The following is a 22,765-nucleotide window of genomic DNA, read 5'->3' on the forward strand; positions in this document are numbered from 1 at the left end:
CAGCGGCTGCCAGGGCTCCCGCCCACTCCCAGGTTTTTGGAAAAAACATGCCTCTAAAGGGGAAACAGGCCAGGGAGAACAAGAGAGAAGATGGGCAAAAGGGCATGAGCCAGGGGAAGGGCCAAGGATTTCCTCGTCCTTGCAATTATGACAAAGTGCAGAATCACGCAGAGCGAGGCCAAGAGGAAACCTACCTTGTCCAGCCGGAGGCAGCAGAAGGGAGCTTTCACAGGCAGAAGGTGGCACAGGGTGGGGGAGCTGCCGATGTAGGGCGAGTTGGGGGGGTAGCCCTTCACATACCTGGGGTGGAAGATGGACACGGTGGGCTCAGAACGCGCTCCTACCCCCAGCCTTGGGCAGCCAGCTCCTCCCTGTCCTCGCCCCTAGCCAAGTGTTCCCTGCAGGCCGTGCTGGGTGGCCACATGGGGTGCCAGACCCCACGGACCCATCCCTGCTTGACAGCCTGGTCAACCCCTCCCTGATGCCCCAGCACCCCAGGTGACAGGTGGACAATGGCCCTCAGCCCCTTCTCTACTTGCTCCCCGGGACCAGGCTGGTGTCAGCAGGCTGCCACCCTCCGTCCAGCAACCAGTACACACCCCTGGGGGTGGCAGGCAACCACCCTGCCAGGACACTGGCTCAAGCAGAGTGGAGAGGGGCTGGCTTTCTACTCTCCTCCAGCTAACTTACGGGACACACCCTCAGAGGCAGCCCCGCCACCTGCCACAGTGTCCAGCTGCTCTGGCTGGTCCCCCTGGATCTCAGCGCTGGTCCCCACAGCTGGTCTATCTTTATAGCATGTTTACTTCATCCCAGAGGCAAAGGTCAGAAGCAGAGTGGCCATGGTGACGGCCCAGCTTGGGAGGACTGGGAAGTCCAGGCTGTAGCTGGCCAGGGCCATTGTCAGAGCACTGCCTGTCTGTCCCACCCGAGGCATGTGGCCGAGAATTGCTGAAGACAGACGGGACAGCAGGAATGACAGCAGGACCTGGCCCCAAACTCAGGGCTGGATGACAGCTCAGGATGGGCCAGTGGCCTCCAGGCCTGGAGAATATGTCACCCAGAGCTCCCCTGTCTGTGACCTCTGCAGACCATGCTGAGGACAGCCACCCCACCGAGTGGGCTGTGGTGTCTGTGTGTCAGGGTTCCAGAACATTCCATTTGCCAAACAAGGTACCCCGTGAGGCTATTTAGAAGCCACAGTTGAGAGCAGGGGCATGACCCAGGACCCACACCCGTGGGAGCCCAGTGTCACCACCCGCTGGCCTGTCTCTTCCTGGGTGCCTTGCACTCACTGGGACACTTCCGGCCCCTACGTCTCCACTCAGCAGCCCATTTTCTCCCCCTCCTGTCAAAAGCTCTGCCCCCCCAGGCAACACTCACTCCACCACCGACAGCCCCTCGTCATCTGATGGTGTCATCTCGTCTTCTGACTGGTCACTCAGAAGGTCGCAGGGCAGCAGGGCTGAGCTGTCGGCCAGCTCCAGGACGGGCGCGATGCTGGGCCGCCGGCTGCCTGAGCCGTTCTCTGTGGGCAGTGCCAGCTTGCCGGCCTCGCCGCCTTGTGCCGGCGGGCACTCCGTATGCTGGAAGTCCATGGCAACAGTCCCTGGAACAGAGTGGCCACTTGGCTGGCAGCCTCTCCCCCAGGCTCACCGTGGGGTGGCAGACTCCCGGGGAGGTGGACACAGCCAGCTCCCAAGACCCAGAGTCATGTTCAGCTGCAATGCCCTACGGGCATCTGGAACCTCTCCGAGCCTCAATTTCCCCCTCAGTATACTGGGACCAATGGTCCTGACACAGGGTGGCCTCAGCTGGGGCAGGCACTTGGCCAGCAATGCAAAGTCCCCGCAGATGGCAGGGGTGCCCCACTGGACAGATGTGCACACTGAGCCCCAAGGACGGAAGAACTGGGTCTTGGGTGAGGTCTCCTGCACCTCCCACTGGGGCCGAGTCACGTGCCTGTCCCCAGGACCTGGGGCCTCACCCACAGAGGCGATGATGCTGTGCACAGGCAGGCGGGAGGGGCCCTGGCCCCCACCGGGCCCCACGAGGCCCCGCCGCTGCTTCTCCTCCTGCTTGAAGATGAAGGCGGAGTTCTCCTCCTTCGTGATGTTGATGTAGAAGCAGGTGTCGGAGGCCGCCAGCGTGTGCCGCGGCCCCGGGTTCAGCAGGATGCTCTTGTTCTCCTCCCGCTTCAGCCCGATGAGGCACACGCCGTACCTGGGGGGGGGCAGCTGGATGGGGGCCACTCAGGTGCGGCAGGCCCACAGCCACCGTCCCCGCTCCTTGGAGGCCAGCTCCAGGGCCCCATTTGGGGTGAGGCCCTTGGCTGAGCTCCTCTGGTGGGCGCCTCCTTCCACACTTGACCTGAAGACCCGAGGTCAGAAAGGGGAGGCCACGCTGCGTGGGCAGAAGGGCCAAATGTGGCCTCTGACGTCCAACCCAGGGGCCCCGCCCTGACCGGACCGGGTGTGGGGTGGGCGACCCCAGGCCCCACCCACCCGCCTGCGCGTACTTCTTGTGGGCGTGGAATGCGGCGTAGGTGAAGCTCTTGCCCTGGTACTCGCGGAAGAACTTGCTGTCGCCCATGCGCACGTGGTACACCTCGTTGCCCGAGCAGCGCCCATACATGCGCTGCCACTGCTCCGGTGACTCCTGGCCTTCCCTAGGCGGGCAGGGCGTCACCTCAGCGGGCTGTCCCCGCCCTCCAGCTTCTGGCCAGCTTGACCCTGCCCCCTGCCCCCTCCATGTCTGGCTGAGCCTCAAGGGTGACCTGTGGGGTCACTTGGCCAGTTTTAAAAAGCTGTGAACACAAGGGTCTGATTCTTAGGGGGCGCCAAAATGTTTTGGAGTCAAGGCTGGCCTCCACAGCCAGTGGGTGCACCTCCCCTGCCTGGTGCCTACCCCAGGGCCACACAGGCTGCACAAGGAGCTGAGGGCCGCAGCAGGGCCACAGACTGGTCTCCCCACAGAAGACAGCGCCCCTCCTCTACCCCAGGCTATGCCCGGGACCCCCACCCAGGTGCTGAGAACCAAACGCACCTTGTCCCCCAGACCAAGCCCCCCCAGCCAGTGCTGGGCCCAAGATCCAGCTCTTCCGCCGGGGCCATAGCCCTTGCTGTAAGTGGGCCCTGCCTGCAATTCCCAGCAGCCCCTGACCTGCCCCCCATTTGTCTGCTCAGAGCCCCCCACACCTGCTGCTTCCTGAGTGGGCTGGTGTCCTCTGCCGGGTCCATACCAGTGACCCCCCCAGGCATCCAGGCCCTTTCCCTGGGGCTGCCCACCTCCCTGGGCAGTACCTTTGCCCGCTGCTCGCCCTCCCCGTCACAGGCCTCCCAGCATGGTGCAGGGTGGGCGGGCACTCACTGGCCGCGGGACGTGTGCACCAGCAGCGTGACGAGCGTGGACGTGGCCGGGCAGATGCAGTTCAGGGCCAGCATGGCGTACTTGCATTCCTCCTCGCATACCACGTGATCTGTGGGCAGGGCCGTCAGAACCGCCCGTCCAGGTCGCCAGGCCGCCCCGCGGCAGACCCCGCCCCCAGGGCCCCGCTGCTCCTCAAACTCCCGCTCACCTGCTCCCCCAGGTCCCCAGCTTGGGCAGGCCCATCAGGAGCACCTGTCCTCCTTACCTTGGCTCCTGCCCTCACTGACCGGGCCCCCAGGTGCAGGACCGGCACCTCCGGCAGCTGGACCCGCAGGAGGCCCCCTCCACCCGCCCTTGGTGAAGACGGAGCTGTCCCCTGGCGGCGGCTCTGCACGCTCCCAGGCCCACGGTACTCCAGCTGCCCCCACCCCAGCCCTGGGAGGTGCACACACATCTGTGTGCACACATGGACCCCAAGTGTATGTACCTGCGAACTTGACGTGAAACTTGTTCTCAGGCTTGAGGATCTGGACGTAGAGGGGGCAGTTGGGGGCAAAGTCCTTCACAGCCCAGGCGCGCAGGATGGTCTGGTGGTCCTGGGGCGGAGGGGGGGGAAGGGGAGGGGGAAGGGGCGTGGTCAGTGCCAGCAGCCCTCTGAGGGGTGGGGGCTCTGCGGGGTGGGGCTCTGCGGTGTGGTGGGGGCTCTGTGGGGTGGGACCTTTGCAGGGCCTGGGCTCTGCAGGGTGGTGGGGGCTCTGTGGGGGGGAGGTGTTTGCAGGGCTGGGGCGTCTGTGGGGCTGGGGGTCCCGTGGGGCTGGGGGGCCTGTGGCACTCACCGCCGCTGTGCGGTCCACCTCATTACGGCTGCTGAGGATGAAGCAGGCCTCCCCGTTGTCCATCCTGCAAAGCACAGGGCTGAGTGCCGCCTGGGCCCATCCACAGCCAGTCTTGGCTGTCGGCTGTGGGCAGAGGCTAGGCGAGGAGGGCCGCGTTGAGACCCCTCCGTGCTAACAACCTGACCACCGTGGGGGCCCGTTAACCCAGGATGGGGCTGGGGCATCGAAAGAAAGGGAGCACTTGGTGCCAGAGATGCTGAAACCCACCTGCCAGCCTGTCCCCTCCTGAGACAGACTGCCCAAGGTCTGGGGACCTGTGACCAGTTCTGCTCCCCTCCCGCCCCTGAGAGCTGCTGTCCACTCATGCCCGGCCCCTCCCAGCACATCACCCTGAAACCCGTAACCCCCAGCAGCCACTGCCTCTCTCCACCGCTCAGGCCTGGAGTTGGGCAGGGGGTCACCAGAGGGGTGCATCTCCTGGCCACCACCACTTCCAAGGCAGGGGACTTGATTCCTGTCCCCAGTTTTACGGGTGAGACAGTGGGGCCCAGGGTTCAGGAGGTGGGCAGGTGAGAGGACCCGGGCATCCCCTGGGCCTCTGTACAACCCACACTTCACCACGTCAGTCTCCTAGAATAAAGTTTTGATGAGGGTGGGGGGGCTCCTGGGATATCCCTGACGTGTGCGGGCACATTCTGGGAAGTTCCACTTAAGAACTCAGTCTTCTTTCCTCAAGTTACTCTGTTGGCTTGTCTTTAAAAGAAACGCGCCCACAGGCAGGTCTTCCCACCCGACGCAGCAGTGACCGCCCCACCCCGTCCACGCTGAGCTTCTCTAAGACCTGGTGAAGAATGTCCATCCCCCAGACGCCGGGCCCGGGGGTGGGGGTGGGAGTTCTGGGGAGCCAGCCTCGCGGGGGGCTTGCCCGGAGGCTCTTTGCCAGGGCTCACTTGGCTCGCATGAGGTCCTGGTCCTTGAGAGCAGAGCCCTGGAGGTAAATGACCCGCTGAGACCACAGGGGGATCTGAAGGACCCTGCGGACCTGGATGTCCATCTCGGTGGGGCACAGGATGACCACGTAATAGTCCTGCAAGTGGGGGCATGGGGTCAGCACCTGTGCAAGCTCGCCTGCCCCTGCCCGCCCTGCCTTCCTGTTTTCATACCCGCTGCCCCTGGGCCCCAGCCCTCCCTGTTATGGCAGATCCGAAGGGAGGAAGGTGGTGTGGGAGACTATCTGGGAGCTCAGGGCCATCCTCGGGACCGGGGCTGTGGGTGGGGCCTCACCTGGAGCCGGGGGTGGGCGTAGAACTCGTTCAGAAAATCCATGAGCAGGTCAATCTTGAGGGAGCTGACGCACAGGACCACATGCCTCTCTGTCTGGGCCCGGTGGCGGCTGTAATTCCCCCCAGACTTCTGCCGCTCCATCCACAGGTAGACGAGCTCCTCAAACTGCAGGTGACAGGGGGTGACAGCAGGTGAGTGCCAGGGGCCCGGCCCGAGGGGCTGCGAGGGCCCCGAGCAAGGCACCTGGGGTCCAGCCATGGGGTGACGGTGATGTCAGGTAGGGCCCTTTCCCTCGTGGGAGCAGAATGCACAGAGTGGGGCTGGCAGCTGGCAGCACATGCAGGGGGTGAGGGGAGGAGGGCGGCTGGGCAGGGGCCTGAGCAGGGCAAAGATGGAGCCACGTGCTGACCACGTCTCGGACTGAGGGTGTGCTCAGCACAGCTCATGTGGGGGCCACGCAAAGGCACAGTGGACATCACAGTTGGTGCATAGGCTAGCCAGAGACACAGCACCTCCAGCTCCCGGCCCCAGGAGGCCAAGCAACCATTAGTGCATGCCAAAGTCTGCACTCTGGACAGCCAGGAAATGATGAGACCTTTGGGTCTTCACCAGCACCTGAGACCCATTTTGGAGAAACGTGAAAGTGTGTTAGGAAAGTCTCAGCCACAGAATTAAGAATCCAGCCCCTGGTGTGAAGAAACACGTCCAGCTCTGCAGTTACCAGCCCATGTCGACTGTGGACAGTTCGAGGCTGCAGGTCTGGGGACACCATCTACCTGGCCCATGCTTCCTGGATGTCAGCGGCAGGTGCTGGGAGCCATTTTAAATCAGGAATATGTAAAAGTGGGCGTGGGGTGAAACGGCAGGGCTCGGTGGAGCTGTCCAGGGTGCTGGACTGTCCGAGGCCTCGCTCCACAGTCTCTCTGACTCCACGTCTGTGGGACGGAGCCGGACATGGTGGGAGTCCCAGCCTTCTGTGTGCAGCACTGAGGTCACTCATTTATCTCACACACTCACGAGGCACGGCAGCAGCACCCTGCCTGGTCACCTGCACTGGGCAATGTGATGTGTCCCTTGAAATGAGATCACCTTGTTGAGTTTATCGAGCGCCTACTGGATTCCGGTGACAAGACCCCATGGACTTGAAGCCCAGGATTGGCTCCACAGCCGAGAGGGGCCCGAGACCCCAGCGTGATCCCCGAGGCCTGTGCAGGGTGGGACTGATGGCAGACACCCTGAGCTGAAACCTCACTTGCCACAGGTGTGTGGCTCTGAGCCTCAGTTCCGTCATCTGCAAAATGGCATGGCGTGCCTGTGTCCCAGGGCTGTGATGACCTACATGATCTACCTGGAGAGGATTCCACAGTGATCCCTAAAATTCATGTCCACTCGATCCTCCAAATGTGACCTTACTTGGAAGTAGGTCTTTGCAGATATAAGTGGTTAAGATGAGGTCTGGCAGGATCAGGGTGAGCCCTAAACCCAACGGCTGGTGTCCTTATAAGGAGACGCTAGGACATGGCGAGAGACACAGTAACAAGCCATGGAGTGACGATGGAGGCAGGGACTGGAGCCATGTGGCCACAAGCCACAGCCGGCCGCAGCACCAGAAGCTGGAAAGGCCTGGAGCAGACTCTCCTGAGAGCCTCTACGAAGAACCAGCCCTGCCCACCTTGATGTCAGATCTGGCCTCCAGAACCAGGAGAGGACGTTTCTGTTGCTTTAAACTCCCACGGTTTGTGGTGCTGTGTTATGGCCACTGCAGGAAGCCACCACACTGACGTATGAGGGCACACAGGCCTGAGCCGGGAGGATGCTGTCATCTGTTCTCCCTACTACCTTCCAGGAGGGACATTTCCAAGTTGGCATTTTATCTTTACTCCTCCAAGGGTGTAAACTGACAACTATAGTCCCGTGGAAAAATGAAGACTATTGGAACCACCCCCTTCTATCCCTGAGCAGATGCTCAGTGTTTCCAGACTAATGGGGGCAGGGCAGGAAGTGTCCCCAACAGTGAGTGCCTAGAGCAAGCTGGCCCCCTCTCCAGGCCTCTAGTTGTTATAGCTGAGCACTGATGAGGACTGGGCTAGGGTCTTGCCCCCACCACAGCTCAGTCAGCAGATTGACCTTGGTGACAGGTAACAAGGAAGCAGCTGGGGACAGTGGCAGGTGTGCCCACGTGGTCCTATCAGCAACTGCTGCACCAGCTGAGGGCTCCTGATGCCTCGCCCACAGGAGACCCTGTCAGCCCCTCCTGCTCCACACCCTGCACACAGCATGCAGAGACCCATGTCTCCCCACCGAGAGAATGCCACCCCCCCCACCTCACTGCACTGATGGCCGTGGGCCTTGCTATTTGCTAGTTACCAGCCCCCCAGGAGCCCATAGTAGGGTCCATGGGAAGTGGGGCCACCCCTCCCTCTCCCAGCCCCACCAGAGTCTCGGCCTCGCTGCCCCTCCCTGGAGCACCCTGCTATGCCCTCCTCTGGCGTTGCCCCTCGTGGCTGCCCCGCTGGCTGGGACGGGGGCGGGCTCACCTGCAGGGGGAGGACCACCAGCGCCACGCAGATCATGACGACCACCAGCAGCTGGGACGGCCAGATCTTGGGTGTCACGTCGCCGTAGCCCACCGTGGAGAAGGTGACAATGCAGAAGTAGAAGGATGTCAGGAGGGACAGGTTCTCGCCCGCTCGCTCCAGGTGCTGGATGCCGCAGGTCCTGCAAGGCCGAGCGGTCAGGGGACAGTGGGCGGGGCCTCGGCCCCCTCTGGGCTCCTGGAGGGAAGCTCTGCCTCCCCATGAGACCTCATCACGCAAAGACTGAGTGATGAGTCACCGGGTCACCCAGAGGCACAGGGCTGAGCCTGGGTGCCCTGTCACTGACAGGCCCCCAGCACCTGGACCAGTTTGGCCAGTGCTTCCCTCCAGAGCCAGCACACCCAGTAGGTAGGGCTTCCCCCCAGACCATCCTTTCCTGCCTGGTGGCTCTTTTGAGGCTACTGGAAAGTTCACTGGGAGTGTGGACAGAGCTGTAACGGTTGAGTGAGGACCTGGGGGTCAGTGGGGGTGGTGTGGCCCCCAGGCTGTGAGCCCCACAGGCCACCTCACCTTTTAAGGCCTCGTCCTCACCCAGCAGGTCAAACGATATGAGACACTCAGTCCCTGGGTGGCACAGAGCTGGACAGTCCTCCCCAGGCCCGACCCGTAGTCCCTGTCTCCCACCCCAGACTAGGAGGTGCCGACCGCAGGGCCTGGGGGCCCACAGCACACAGCATGGGGCAGCACGCAGTAGTACTCAGGAACCTCCCCTCACCCCACCCCAGCCCTGCGCAGACGGGTGGACTTGCTGGCTGCCAGTGGGGGCCGGGAATGGGCTAAATCATCCTATGGACGCCCCACCCAGCTCTGCTGAGGTCCGTGTGTGTGTTGGCAGGAGTGGGGAACGGGAGGCAGGAAACCTGCCCTGTGTCCCTGCTGGGGGACAGCAGGTGGTGACCAGCCTCACCAGGACCAGGCTGGGCCTCGGGGGCAGCACTGGCAGATGCGGGGTGCCACGTGCCCCCCTTTCATTCTGGCTGCTCCCAGACCTTGCTCTCAGTTGAACCTCATGCCAAAGGGTCCCCACCCGGCAAAGGGCCAGGGGCCGGGGCCATGGAGCTGCCTTCCAGTCCGCAGTGCCAGCTGGGGCTCTGTCCGCCACCCTGAGGCCGCCCTGCCTGTGGGCACAGGGGCTGGTGCTGCCCGGGGACCTGCGGCCAGTGTGTGGGCTGCCCCTGGGCAGTGGCACTCACCCTGTGAAGAGCAGGCACAGCAAGGTGCAGAAGAGGATGAGGACCTGGTTGAACATGGCCGACTGCGTCCGCAGGATGGCCCGGTGGAAGTCATTCTGTGGGACATGGCACGTCACCGCCACAGCCCGCGTGCCCTGGAGCCCGGGGCCCTGCCCACGACCGGCGTGTGCCAAATGTACATGCGCATAGTGCGAGGAGAAGGGCGCCACCTGTGCCGCCATGGGGGTGGGGAGTGAGGGCTGAGTGCTGTACCTCGCTCTCTAGTTAGATGCGGGGAGACCCAAGGGGCCTGGGCTTGGAGGGGCTGGCTACTGGGGACAAAACAGCCCTCATGCTGCCTGCTGACATTTCTGTGAAAGGGACCTTGCTTAGACACTCAGCAGGGAGTCTGCCGTGGCCCCAGGCCATGTGGTCCTGGTGTCTGTGGCCCTGGTGTATCCTCCCCCAGCCACTTACTTCCCAGGGTCAGGAAAAGCTCTGGGTGCGTCTCTTCATGGGGACAGAGATAACATATTTCCAATTGTCACCGGGCCTCCTGGGGCACTGAAGGAAGTGGCCAGCTGGCTGCCAGGCCAGGGGTGTGGCAAGCGGCCCCACTGGGGTCCTGGGGGGCCGGGTAGAGAGGAGGTGGGACACCCCCGCTTACGATCATGTTCTCCAGCGCATGCTTGGCCAGCCAGCAGTTCAGAAACACAGGGATGAAGAGATTCCTCAGAGGCGCCCAGAATATCTGCGGGAGACACGGGTCAGGGGCTGGGGGTCCTGGCGGCCCCTGCCTCGGCCAGCAGCTCACCCACCGTGATGATGAAGGGCAGCGTGTTCATCATCTCCAGGACGAAGGAGACGCGGAAGATCTGCTCCCAGATGTTGCCCTGGGAGCCAGGCGGGGGTGGGGAGGGGCACACAGGGGTGAGGCAGGAAGAGAGACAAACCAACCGCTGGTCAGGGGATGGGGCTGGCGGCTGGGGAGGGGGCCGGGCCGGGGTGGGGACACTCACTTTGTAGCTGAGGTAGATGAGAAGCATGGTCTCCAGGAAGCTTATTATGGCCACGATGACCTGGGAGGAGGGCAGGAGCCTTAGAGCGGCTGGGGGAGGGCTGGGGGGGGGCTGGGCCCACCCTAGGGCCACGCCTTCCCTACCCACTCACCTGAATCGCCCACAGAGCGATCTTCCTCTCCACCCACAGGATGGGTGCCCTGCGGAGAGAGGGCAGTGAGCCTGGGCAGGCCTCCCCCAGCCACCCGGGCCTCCGCTGAATCCTAGCAGCTCCTCAGGCTGGACTGAGGGCACCAGCCTTGCCCTTGGAGGGGACGCAAACTCAGAGGGAAGACGAGGCTCCCGAGAGAGGAGGCTGAGCAGGCTGCCCTGGCGGGTCTCCAGGGAGGTGCCCGCGAGGCCAGGGCCGAGCGCCCGATGTGGGGCAGGGCTGCAGGCCAAGTCCCAATGGCCCAGGTGGCCTCCCTTTCTCTCCCCAGCCCCTGGGGACAAGGCTCCTACACGTGTCACTGAGCGGAGGTGCTAACAAGTGCCCCTCTCGTTTTTCCTGACCTGTTTCCCTGGTAGGGCTATTGTGAACTGAAGTGACATGGGGAGGGGTGTCCCTGCCAAGATGCAGCCTCTGCACCAACGCTGGTTGTAAAACGCAGGACCAGGGCTGCTGGCAAGGCCCCTGGGGGCTGAGGGAGGGGTAGGACGATCGCTGAGAGGGGGCAGTCCCTACATCTGGGTGTTGGAGGCGGGAAGAGAGACGCGCCCCACAGGGTCATGCCAAGCCCCGGGGACGCGTCCTAACCTTGGGACCAGGCATCCCCGGGGCTGGGGGTCACTTCCCAATGCTTTATTCACAGGAAGGTCCACCCTGCGTCGCCCCTCCCCTCCTGTGCATCACAGAGGTGGGGGCTGGGCCGGCTTCTGGTGATACTCCCCATTCTTACATTGCTTCCAGAGCCCTCAGGCTACCCTGCAGGGATGCCCCCAGTGCTGCCCCCCACTTGCTGGCCTGGGGTCAGCTGGACATGTCCTCAGGGAACCCAGGGGCTCACGGGCTGAGGCTGAGCACCTGTCACGTTGGGTCAGGCAGTGTGAATCTGTGTCCATCCACCCCAGCCCTGGGCCTCCACGCAGAGCCGGCTGTGAACTCACCAGTTGATCTCCGATGACGACTCATTGAAGGTGTACTTCTGCTTCGGGCAGCCCCAGCTGTGGAGAGACAGAGCTGGCCCGGCCATAGCCCCTCCCAGCACTGTCCCTTTCCAGGGCTGCTGTGGGGAGTATGGGGGGCACCCTCTCCACCACCCAGGGCCAACACCCTGCATCTCAGACGGGCGTCTGTGCTCAAACACTTGGGTGAGGAGGCAGCCTGCCCCAACCCTGCAGCCCCCAGGGAGGGTCTCTAACAGAGATGGGCAAGCAGGGTGAGGAGGCTCCACCCCTCGGTGATGTGAGAGGTGTGCTCAGGAGGCGGCTGGGGTTCCTCCTGGTCTGATGGCAGGCTGCTGGGGAAGAGCTACACATGGCCAGAGATGCCACAAACAAGGCCGGACAATGTCCGCGAGACGCGGAGAGATGCCGCTCCCACCCCAGGAGCTGACTCCAGGAGGCACATCCCTAAGTGACTCCTGAGGACAAGCCCCCCGGACGCCCGGCTGTTGGGAAGGCGACGGGCATGGCAGACATGCTAGTTCTGCCCCAAACCTTAACCAATGCCAGAGTCGTGGACCACGGGGACCTCACTCTCACAGAGCCCATGGTGACAGGCAGCTCCCTACCCCTTTTCTCAACTGATTCAGGCCCCCTGAGCCTTACTGTGGCTGTCCAAACTCAATGCCCACAGAAGTGGATGATCGTCCTCCCATCCATCCTCCACCCACCCACCCATCCATCCATCCATTCTATGTACTTCCACCAGCCCCCTCACCCATCTATTCACCTCCCACCCATCCATGTGCCAGGCACTGTGCAATGACCACCACAGACCTGGTCACATGGGGATGGGGAACCAGATGCCCAGGTGCCTCTGGGAGTGGGGGAAGGTAGGGTGAGCCCATCAAAGTGGTGTGGGAATCAGCGGGAGCCCCCAGTTTTCCTTCTCAAACCACCATAGTGGGATGTGCCCTCCCCCACTGGGATGAAGACAGGTTTGTTCTTAGCAGAGGGTGAGAGTCTGGCCTGGGGACGCCAGGCCCCCCGTGCATGGGGGTCATGTGCAAGCTGGCCCCGAAGCCTCCAGGCCTGGCCTCCTTTCCGGCTCTGCCCCCCAGGAGCCAGGTGGCCCTGCCTCACCCTCAAGGGAAGAGGTAGGAAGATTCCACTCTGAGGAGCCGGCCAGAGAAGTGAGCGGCCCACCCAGATGCCAGCGACGAGCAGGCCCCGTGCCCTGACTGCATGCAGGCTGTCGCATCTGAGTGGCCACCCTCAGTGGGGCAGCGCCAAGGGTGTGCATGAGGAAGAGCACACAGGAGAGCGCAGGGGGGCAGGGCTGAAAGGGGAAAGGGTGCCGCGGGAAGGCAGTGCGGTCTGTCGCAAGGACTGACACCTACAGACAAGGATCCCGGGAAGTAGCAACCCAACTGAAGAACTGGAGGTAAAGCTAAGGAAACCCCCAGAAGGAGCAAAAGGGGCAAAGTCGGAGAGAGGGCAAGAAATGCGCAGAATCCCACGTCCCAATACCAGGGAGTCAGATGCGCAGAGCAAATGGGAGGTGACCTTCAAAGACCTCATTCAAGACAAGCCCGGCCCTGTGAGGACCCCACCTGGCGTCCCCCGGGACCGCCACAGAGAAGAGAAAGGGGCACCGAGGGGATCACACCAGTCTCCATGGAAAAAACTGCGCGGCCCACACGATCCCAACGCAACGGGAGTGGACATCTCACCAGCAGCCATCGCAGCAGGAAGGTGAAGCAGCCGGGCCATCCTTGTGGGCCCGGGAGCCGCCTCTGAGAGCCGCCTCCGACCTGAAGGCGGCAGGCAGCTTATTCTGACCGCCTTTCCCAGGAAGTCACGGAAGCACGTGCTCCATGCAAGTGAAGGGGAGCCTAAGGGAGCGGACCCCTGGGGGCCCAGGCAGAACCAGGAAGGGGCAGAGACCCTCCCCAGCTCGCATCCGGCCAGTCCAAGGGGCCTCGCGGCCCCTGCCTGCAGAGCTGAAGGGAGCCCAGGGCCACTGGCTGAGACCCTCCTGAGCACCACGGGGTGGGGGGTGGCATCCCAGGCTCTCCAGGGCCCAGAGCAGCTGCAAATACACCGTGATCCACGGACAGGGGCACCCTTGTCCCGGCGCTGAGCCTGCTGGCCAGCAGGCCCCTTAGGGCAGCATCTAGCCATGGCTCCCTGGGGGATGGACACTGGGACAGGGGTCACGTTGGGGAAGGAAGGACTCCGGCCGGGTATTGGGCACAGAGCTCCACGCCCACCCCGTCGGCCTCTGCAATGGCCCAGCCCCAGGTCACCCACCACCCGATCCCCAGGGCCGGGTCATCCAGCAGCACACGGACTATGTAGAGCAGACAGGTGAGCAGCTTCAGGGAGAAGTTGAACAGCCGGATCCTCAGGCCTGCAGGAGAGGGCGCATCAGGGCTGCTGGGGGCGCTGCGTCCCACTGGTCTCTGGCCAACAGCTCCTCCCCCCACACTGGGACGCCTGATCTGGGCGCCCCCAAAGGACGGCGGGGTGCTCTGCATCCCAGGGCGTGCTATGGGGCCAGCCCCAGGGGCGGGTGGGAGCAGAGGATTCCCACGTGGCTCCCTCCTTGGGGCAGGACGGTGGGGACCTGTGGAGCACACCCGTGGGCTAGGACCAGGGGCACGACCTGCACCCCATCCTGCACCCAGGACGTGGCTGAATGGCCAAGCTCCTGCAGTGGGATGGAGCCTGCCGGGGGAGGGCTGGGGTACCCCTCAGGGTGAGGGCAGCAGGGCCGGGTTGGCCACAGTGGAGGAGGCTAGGCGGGTGTCCTTGACAGCCACAGCCCAACCGCTTTCCAGCCGGGGGCAGGGTCCCACCTCCAGATGGGTGGAAGGTGGAGCCCACAGTTCAGTGTGCCATCGGCTCCCCACAGGCCCCGCCCACAGGCTCCTGCGCTCTCCTCACAAGCCTGCCCCAGAGGCACCACTCACTGGATCTCTGGTTTTTGATGAAGAACAGCTTGAGCCTCTCCTTGAAGGTGTTCTCGTTGACGTAGAACTCCACCTGGACCCTGGGGACAGGAGAGGGGTGTGGGGGCTCTGGGCTGGCGGGCTTGGCCGGGAGGCAAACCCAAAAGCCTCCAGCAGACTGGCTTGTCCCAAGCTGCAAGAGCCAAGAGGACAGAGGGATGGATGACAGCAGAGTCCACCTGGGACCAGGAGGGTCCCCAGGTGCCGCCAGCAGATCTGCCTTCTGGACCTTCCAAAGCCGCTGAGCACACCTGGCTGCCAGCTGCTGCTCCCTTCTCAGCGCCCAGGGCCCTCCAGGCCCCTCCAAGGTGAACACTCATGGGCCCCCAGCCTCAGTTGTCACAGCCACCACCAGGATTAAACGTGCCCTGTGTGGCCCTTGGCATGGGGCTCAAAACACGTCACATCCTCTACACAGAATGTTCTAGAAGCAGATGGCGAGTTGCTCTGTATGATGGCCCCTGGTGGCTATGCCCGGAGGCTCACTGCACCTGCACGATGGTTGGGCAGATGGGCCACCTGCACCCCTGGCCAATCCCCAGACACCCCGAGGCCCTGCCAGGCTCCCAGTGTCCTGGGCACAGACCCCAGTGGTCCCAGCAGGAGCATGTCAGGTGGACAGGGCAGAGTGCAGAGGGCCATCTGGTCTCCTGGGTAATGTGGGCCTGGGGACAATGAGCAGCTGCCCAGACATCACAGCTGTGCTGGCCAGGCGAGGGCTCGTCACTCCACGGGGATGAGGCCCCCTGTGCTGACAGCAGGCAGGATGGATGGAGCAGGTAGGCATGGTGATCTCGCACTGTTTCCCTCTGGATGCAGGGGACATACGCCCCGAGTGGCCCATGCCCGGGGTGCTGGTCCTGCCTTGCTCTGAGTTGGCATGGCCACCCCACACGCATGGCCTCTTGGGCCCTCTGTCACTGGCTGTGTCTGTCCCCATTGGCAGGACGGTCTTAGGAATCCCGAAAGACCAGCCCGTGGGCGTTGCTATAAGCTGGACTCCCCCATAATGACACAGAGGCACCAGCAACCCAGGGGTTTGGGGCAAGGCTTTGGGTTGGAAAGGCCATGCCCTGTGCCTCGCCTTCCCCAGATGTCAGGCGGAAGCAGCCCGCCTCCCTGGGGATGGTGTGGGGTGGGACAAGCCCGTCCAGGGAGCACAGCGCCTGCTCACCCACAGTTCCATGCCACGATCGTGCCACAGGAGGCAGAGGGACTGAGCAGTTCTGCCCAAGCGATCCTGGAGGCCTGGCCAGAGCCACTGTGGCCTCTGCTGGTCACGGGACTCAACAAGAGCCCTGGAGGACCTGGGGATGTGGGCCTTCCCCACTCTCAGGTCTTGGGACAGGTGGGTCACCCAGCCACACCCTGGTCTCCTGGGGCCGGGGCCTCAGGACACACCTCCCACAGACCAGCAGGGTCCCAACCCAGAGCCAAAGTCAGTGCACCCAGCACTCCCACTGCACCCCAGCACAGACTGCTTTCCCCTACCCTGCCAGGTCACCTCTGAACCCCTAAATCCCGCCCTCTGTAGGCACCACCTGGAGCTGGGTCAGGGGACACCCCAGCAGGTCTCAGAGGAGTTGGTCAAATGAAGATGGGGCTCAGACAAGCCAGGCTGGACCTGGGCCCCATCTGGTCAGCTCGGGGGGCAGATGCCCCACAGTGGGGCCCATGGTGTCCCCAAGGGACACACGGGCCCCAGGACACCCAGCTCAGAAACACACCCTCCCCGACACTCTCCTGCCCTGTCACAGCCAAGCCTCAGTGGAGGGGTCTCCCCACTCTGCCGCTACACTCAGGCATGCCCCACACAGAGCCCTTATCTGGCCCCCTTGGCCCTCCCTCCTATGCCATCACCCCCCCTCCCCACTGAGCCCAGAGCTGGGAAACTGAGGCAAAGGCCAGGAAGCCCCCAGTGGCTGGCTCCTCCTGCTTCCTCTGCCAGGGACCCTCCCAGCTCCTTCCCCAAGGACCCCAACCCCAATCACAACCCCCCTTCCAACCGACCTTCACTTCCAGACCCCTTGGCCCCTCCCCGTGCCCCAGAACTGGAACCCAGAGTCACCCCTCAATGGTGTGAGTGCTGGCTGGCCGTTGGCCCCTCGCCCAGGTGGGCGTGGACCCCGTCTACATAGCCCCCTCGGCCTCAGAGGCAGTGTCCACCTCCAGAGGGAGGCGCTCTCGGGGCGCAGACCTGGGCCCATGAGGTCGAGCCTGCAGGGCCAGGGATGCTCCAAAGCCTCTTCCCTTTTCATCTTTCATGAGCTGTGGCCGCCCGCTCCTTGTAGCACCACCACACAGCGTTAATTACTAACTAGCCTTTTGCCCTGAAGCACATGTAAGGCGATGGGCATAATTTGGCCCAAGTCTGGTGGGTGCTGGGCAGACCTGGCTGATGCAGAGCCCCTTGGACACTGCCCGGACCGGCAGCCCCCAGGGCTCACCACGGATGGTCTGGCCTGGCAGTCAGAGGCCAGACATGGGCCTGCCCCTCACCTGCCCTGCCGCTCAGCACCCTCCACCTGTCTGAGCCTCGGCCTCCTCACCTGGGGACCAGGCAGTGACAGGGACCGCCTGTCCTGGGTGTTGTAGGGTGCCTGGCAGGGGGTGCTGTGACAACAGAGAAATTAAGCTTGTGTTCTACTGGCCCCTGCCTGTGCCCGGGGTCCTGCCCACACCGGGTGGACCTGAGGAGGCCCCTTTGTGCGCACACCCCCCACCAGGATGGGACCTGCCAGGCAAGGGCGGCCACCCAGTGACGAGGGGGCTGGGTGGAGGCCGGGGGCGCAGCTCTCCTTGCTGCCCCGCAGACTGACCGGCAGGCTGTTCGGGGACTCCTGGCAGGCAGCTCTGGCATAGATGGCCTGTGCCAGGAAGCTGTAAGCACAGGGCCAGGCACCGGGCACACGGCGGGGCAGGCCCACGCTCCAGGCCACGACAGCCGTGCACTCACATGGGGCCGAGGTCAGCCTGCCTCCCTCTCTCAGTCTTTCGCCGCTGCTGGTGACTTTGGCAGGCACCTGGGGCTCCACTCACCAGCCCGCAGAGCCAGCGGCAAAGGGACCCAGGCCTGGCACCAAGCTGCAGCCGGCGATTCTGAGACCTGGCAGAGCCTGTGAGCGGCCCAGGGGCCCAGGCAAGAACAGACAGGTGTCTCCCCCGCCCCTCTCCATGCAGCCCCATGTCCTATGGGTGGGCCAGCAAAGAGCTGGGCTGGAGTCACAGAGTATTGGGGGGCAGGGGCTGCGGGGGATGGGGCATGAAGGACACTTGGCACCCCACTCCCAGCCCAAGCCTGCTGCCTCCCCTGTGGGAGGCTGGTGGGGGCATCAGCAGAGACCCCTGCTGGGGACATCCCTCCTCTCCCCATCCCCCCAGACGCTCATCAGGGGTCTGGATCCACCTCAAAGGGTGGCTGGAAGGGGGTGCAAGGCTGTCCTCTAGCTACTGGCCCCCTGCCACAGGCTAGCTCCTGGGGCCACCTGCTGTTCCAGGCTAGCCCGCCACCACAGACACCCTCACCCCCACCTCCGTCCTTGTTGGTCAACCTCCTCAGTACCTGTGGGTACAGAGCAGCCTGGGAAACTGAGGAAAGGGAGGGTGGGCAGTGACTTCTCAAAACAACAGATGACCTGGCCTGCGCCCCTCCCCCCATAGGCAGCCCCGCGGCAACCACAGCACTCAACTCCCAGCGGGGCCTTGTTCTGGCACCTTCCCGCTGGGTCAGGGGCCAGGGGCCAGGGCGAGCCTCCTTGGGCCTCCACGGGCCCAGGAACGTCTGCTCCATGACAACTGTGGGACAGCAGGACCCACAGCCTCGCCCTCAGGCAGCTGCAGACAGTCCACTCCCTCCCACAGGCCTGACCCATTCCTGGGGAGCCCGGGGTGGAGCTGGGGGGGCCTGCCAGTGGTGGAGGCGCCTTCCATCTCACCGCACCCGGGAGATGTGGCCAGGAGACCGAAGTCCAGTGTGTGGCCCAGCCCCGGAGTCACAGGCTGGCATCACCGAGGGAGGAGGGAACGTGGCTGCTGAGGCAACCTTAATCATGAAACAACTAATCAGGCCGCACTTGGTGACCACACGGAAGGCCGTGGGCCTGAGCAGGTGGGGCTCTCTCCCGGGAATGCACTGGGACCTGGGTGCTCCGAGGGGGCTCTGGGCCCCGCCTCAAGACCAACCTCTGCCTAAATCTTAACTGAAGCCAGGGAAAGCACCTGAAGGCCTGGACCTGCGAAGGCGGCCCAGGTGGGCTGAAGCCGGGGGTGCCAGCCGTCATCTGCCTGCCTGTTCTCCTATAGGCACCACGGTGGGGCTCCTCGATCCTACCCTCTGGCCACCACTGTAGGGGGACGTGGGGTATCTGCCTCTGGACAGCCCATTTCCTACTCCTGCGCTCCACCCTGGGGGACCACCCACCATCCTGTCCCCAGCCTCGCCCCACCCCCCAGGCCCAGCAATACACTGCAGGGGGGTGCTGGCCACCACACCCCACCCCTGCCCTCGGGCTGCAGGGCTGGTGGTGCGGGGAGACTGGACTCTCCCTCAGGGCTAGCACAGCCTGAGCTGTCCTCCTCCCTAGGTCCGCTGGGGTGCGAGGACACTTGTGTGTCCCCTCCCCTGCAGAGCACTTACTGAGACAGAGAAGAGTCCAGGCTGAAATCTTCCACATGAAGCCTGGAGACAGACATGGAGCAGACAGGTCAATGTGGAAGATGAGCTGATGGACAGGGGCCTGGCCTCCTGGACCAGGCGGTGGCACAGGCAAGCAGGGAGGCTCCAGGCAGGGTCCGAGGGAAGAGGGTACAGTACGCCCATGCACACACACCCCTGCCCCTCGGAGCCCCCAGGCCGGCGGGAGGAGCCCACACTCTGACCGGCCCTGGCCCCCCTCAGTGCCTGAGACAGCACAGGGTGTGGTGGTGCCAGCGCATGCCGGATGGGATGATGGCCGCACCTGAGATGCCTGCACACGAGGACTGGGCCACCGGCCTCCAGCTAAGCGAGCAACAGCCGATTGGCAGGCTTGACAAGTGCTCTGTCGCTGCTCCTCTGCAAGCCCACCCAGGCACCAAGTGACCCCCGGCGTCCAGGAAGGGGCATGATTAGCCTGACTTTACACCCAGGAAGCTGATGGCAGCAAGGGGCAGTCCCTCCACGGGGCCACCTGGCTAGATGCGACAGCCAGGGCTCGGGTCTGCAAGACTGCCAACTTCCCCTGCACTCCCCTGCCCTCTATGGGCCACGGCACCACCGGCCCTGCTCCTCAGCACAGGCCCAGGTGGGGACCTGATGCTTCTTGGGGGACCCTCAGGTGCACCCCCTCCGCTGGGTCTGGCCCAGGGTTTTCTAGACTGAGATGGTGGGCGTGGCCTGTGACAGAGGGAAGAGGCTGGTGGGAGAGCCCAGCAGCTCTGAGTACTGGCGGGGGGGGGGCTGGGCAGGGTCCACTCTGCTGATGATGCAGGCATGGGGCCAGCTCCTCCGGAGGATGACAGGGCCTCTCGTAATCCTCAGAGCAAGAATTTTCCAGAAGAGGAAACCAAGGGTCATGGAGGACCACTGCCTTCCTGAGGAGGCCACAGCAGGGAGGAGTGGGCAGGCCTGCAAGGGTGGGGTCGCAGGCACATGCCCACCTGCCATGGTGCCGCCCACCAGCTCCTGGTGCCTGGGTGGGCCAGGTCTTGCCAGGGTGGGGTGCAGGGCTGGGAAGTCAGGGCTTAACTGGGAGGGCTGGGGTCGCTGGGAGCTTCTGGAAGACTGCATGTTTGCTGGGCTCAGGTTCTCTTGCACTGGCCTGGGTGCTGCCCCAGCTCTGAGGTGAACTAACAGCTGCATCAGGGGGTGGCAGGAGCCTGACAGAACTGCAGCCTGTGGCAGCGGGACCAGGAACTCACCAAGAGAGAGTAGGTGAAGGGGTGAGGGGGCTGACCGGAGAGAAGACTCAGCACGTGGAGATTGTCCAGTTTCCTGGAGGGGAGGGGCCACGTGTAGGTATGGACCTGCAGGGAGGAGGGGGCGCAGTGGGAGCAGCCCCAGGACCATCTCCTGAACCTATGGTACCAGGGGGAGTGGACTTGGGGTCGGGGCGGGGTTCAACCACAGTTGAACTCTTGATAGGCCAGAGGTCACCGCTGACACGGGACATTAACGGCACGAATTCTGGGAGAGCAGCAGGAGAGCAGCGCCCTGAGACAGAGGCTGGGTGCTGGGCTGAGAGCTTGGGGGCGGGGAGGCAGGTGTGGGATGGAGAGGTCTGTGTGCTCAGAGCACGCCTCAGGCCAGGCGTGGGCATGCAGAGTGGGCCCACTCGGCCGCAGCGCAAAGTGGATAGTTCTGGGCTGGCCAAGTGGGGAGCTGACAGGTGAGGGGTGCTTCTTGCAGTCCTTGCTCCCCTCCCCTCCCCAGCCCCCATGGTTTCCAGAAGCCCCCAGTTGCAACCTGATCCTCCAGGCCTGTCCTCAGTGGACAGAGATGCAGTCAGGTTAAGAGGGGGTCCTGGAAGGTCAAGCTGGCCCCCTGGCCACTCTCTGCAGCTCCAGCCTGGGGCTGAAGCTGATTCCATTGCCCAGCCAGGGCCCTCGGGCCACCTGTGCCAGCCTCACTCCTCCCAGGCCCCGCCCAGTCTCCACCAGGCCCCGCCCCTACAAACCAGGCCCCGCCCCACCTCCACCAGGCCTTCTCCCTAGGCCACACCCCACCTCTGGGCCTTTGTTCCTCCCTTCTCCCCAAACCCTCTGATGAGTCCAGCTCTGAGCAAGCCCCCCTCCTCTGATGGATGTTCCCTCTGACTAAGGGTCCTGGGTCAGTGAGCCCCACCCCTGAAACTACCCGATGGCAGGGGGTGGGGATGGAAGGGGTAGGAGAGGTGTGGGGGTGGAGGGGGCCATGCTCAAACAGCCTGATTGCCAAGCTCACTGGCCTCACCTGTGGTGGCATCCACTCCTCCATCCTCCCCTCCTGTGGACCGCTCTTCCCCTCTTCCTGCCCTGAGGACCCCCTTGACCTCTGCCCGCTGCCTCCCGTGGAACCTCAGAGTTCTGTCCTGGCCCCTGGCTTCCTGCTCCTCACCTTCCCAAGGGCCCATCCACACCTACATGAGGGTTCCCACTCCCCGGCCTGAAGCTCTTCCCCTGCTGTGCTTCCAGGTACCCCAAACTCAGCCATCCCGAGCACTCCCCACCCCGCCAAGGCCACTGCCATGCCTGCCAGCCTCCCCCAGGGGTCCCCACCAAGAGTACACCAAGGAGCCCCTCGCTTAGGGCAGAACCCAGACCGTGGGGGCAGCTGAGGAGCCAGGCCCTTCTTCTCCAGCCCCACCTGCCCGCCCACCCTACCCCTCTACCTAGTTCTTCCTTCCAGGTCAGCGCACCTGGCACTGGAGCCCCAGCCAGGTGTGAGGCTGGGTGGCAGACCCCAGGAAGGGTAAGGCCATCTCGCTCCAGAGTTGCTGGGGGCATGAAGTGGCAGCAGCCCAGCCTGACCCACCTGGGGAGTTCACTACATGGCCAGCCCCTCCCTCACTGGGCTCTTTTGCTCAAAAGCTCTCACATGATATCATCCTTACCCAGGTCAGGCCTTCTAACCTCGCACTGTGCGGGGCAGGGCAGAGAAGGAAGGAGAAGACCCACGGGCTCTAAGCCCAGGAAGCCCAGGCTGGGGGGAGGTGAGGCCCACAGCATCCAAGAGACAGAGGGGTGGTGCATCCGCAGCTCGGGCATAGCAGGCATCGGGGGTTTGGGCATAGCAGGCACCTCCCTGTGGCTCCGTCCATCAAGGGCAGTGGAGACCCCTCCTTCTGCTCACTGCCTTCCCATCAGGGGTGGGGCCACCCTGGGGACCTTGGACCTAGTGAGTCCCGACCCTGGCTGGCTCCGGAAGGTAGCCAGGCATGTGGGATGGGGCAGCTGCAGGAGCTATGGCCACAGCAGCTCCCTCTGACGGAGGGCACCCGTCTCCCTCCTTGCGAGTCCTCCTCTTCTTAGGAATCTGCCATGGCTCCCTACTGCTGCTGTCTAGAGAAAAGTCTGCAGCACGCGTCCAGCGCCTGGGGAGGGGAAGCTGTAGGGCACCAGGCGGCAGGAGGCTGTGATGGCCTCCTTCTCTGCTCTGCAAAGGAGGCTGGTAAGGACCCTGCACTTCAGGGGCTGCTGGGGGACAGAGTGAGGCCGCCCTTATCACGGGTCAGCACAGGATGAGGGGCAGGCTTCATGGAGGAGGGGTCCAGGCAGCTGCAGCTCCCATGCTGCACTGCGGGCTCAGATGCAGGAACTGGACAGTGCAGGGAACCAGACCCTCACAGGGGCCAGGCTGGCTGAAAGCAGAGCCTC

General features: G+C 63.9%; 1 protein-coding gene across 12 annotated transcripts in view; it reads right to left on the reverse strand.

The window, feature by feature from the left end:
• Positions 1-22,765, reverse strand: part of KCNT1 (potassium sodium-activated channel subfamily T member 1) — a 63,889-nt gene that overhangs the window by 14,315 nt on the left and 26,809 nt on the right. For 10 of the 12 annotated variants that reach the window (XR_012496012.1, XM_074331379.1, XM_074331382.1 and 7 more), the window contains 18 exons: positions 14,396-14,475; positions 13,734-13,833; positions 11,424-11,480; positions 10,429-10,477; positions 10,278-10,337; positions 10,077-10,151; positions 9,926-10,009; positions 9,280-9,374; positions 8,027-8,207; positions 5,490-5,654; positions 5,156-5,292; positions 4,206-4,269; positions 3,857-3,965; positions 3,370-3,478; positions 2,519-2,668; positions 1,988-2,223; positions 1,384-1,609; positions 195-300 (listed from right to left, as the gene is read on the reverse strand). Coding sequence is in view for 11 of the 12 variants with exons in the window: in XM_074331379.1 (XP_074187480.1) it covers positions 195-300; positions 1,384-1,609; positions 1,988-2,223; positions 2,519-2,668; positions 3,370-3,478; positions 3,857-3,965; positions 4,206-4,269; positions 5,156-5,292; positions 5,490-5,654; positions 8,027-8,207; positions 9,280-9,374; positions 9,926-10,009; positions 10,077-10,151; positions 10,278-10,337; positions 10,429-10,477; positions 11,424-11,480; positions 13,734-13,833; positions 14,396-14,475 (2,083 nt within the window). In the remaining variant the exon portion in view is untranslated. Of the gene's footprint in view, positions 1-194; positions 301-1,383; positions 1,610-1,987; positions 2,224-2,518; positions 2,669-3,369; positions 3,479-3,856; positions 3,966-4,205; positions 4,270-5,155; positions 5,293-5,489; positions 5,655-8,026; positions 8,208-9,279; positions 9,375-9,925; positions 10,010-10,076; positions 10,152-10,277; positions 10,338-10,428; positions 10,478-11,423; positions 11,481-13,733; positions 13,834-14,395; positions 14,476-19,070; positions 19,113-22,765 lie in introns of all 12 variants that reach the window. The other 2 variants (XM_074331381.1, XM_074331385.1) reach the window with 2 other exon arrangements.

The sequence above is a fragment of the Rhinolophus sinicus genome, linkage group LG04, assembly GCF_036562045.2.
Source record: "Rhinolophus sinicus isolate RSC01 linkage group LG04, ASM3656204v1, whole genome shotgun sequence".
In the NCBI taxonomy this organism is placed as follows: domain Eukaryota; kingdom Metazoa; phylum Chordata; class Mammalia; order Chiroptera; family Rhinolophidae; genus Rhinolophus; species Rhinolophus sinicus.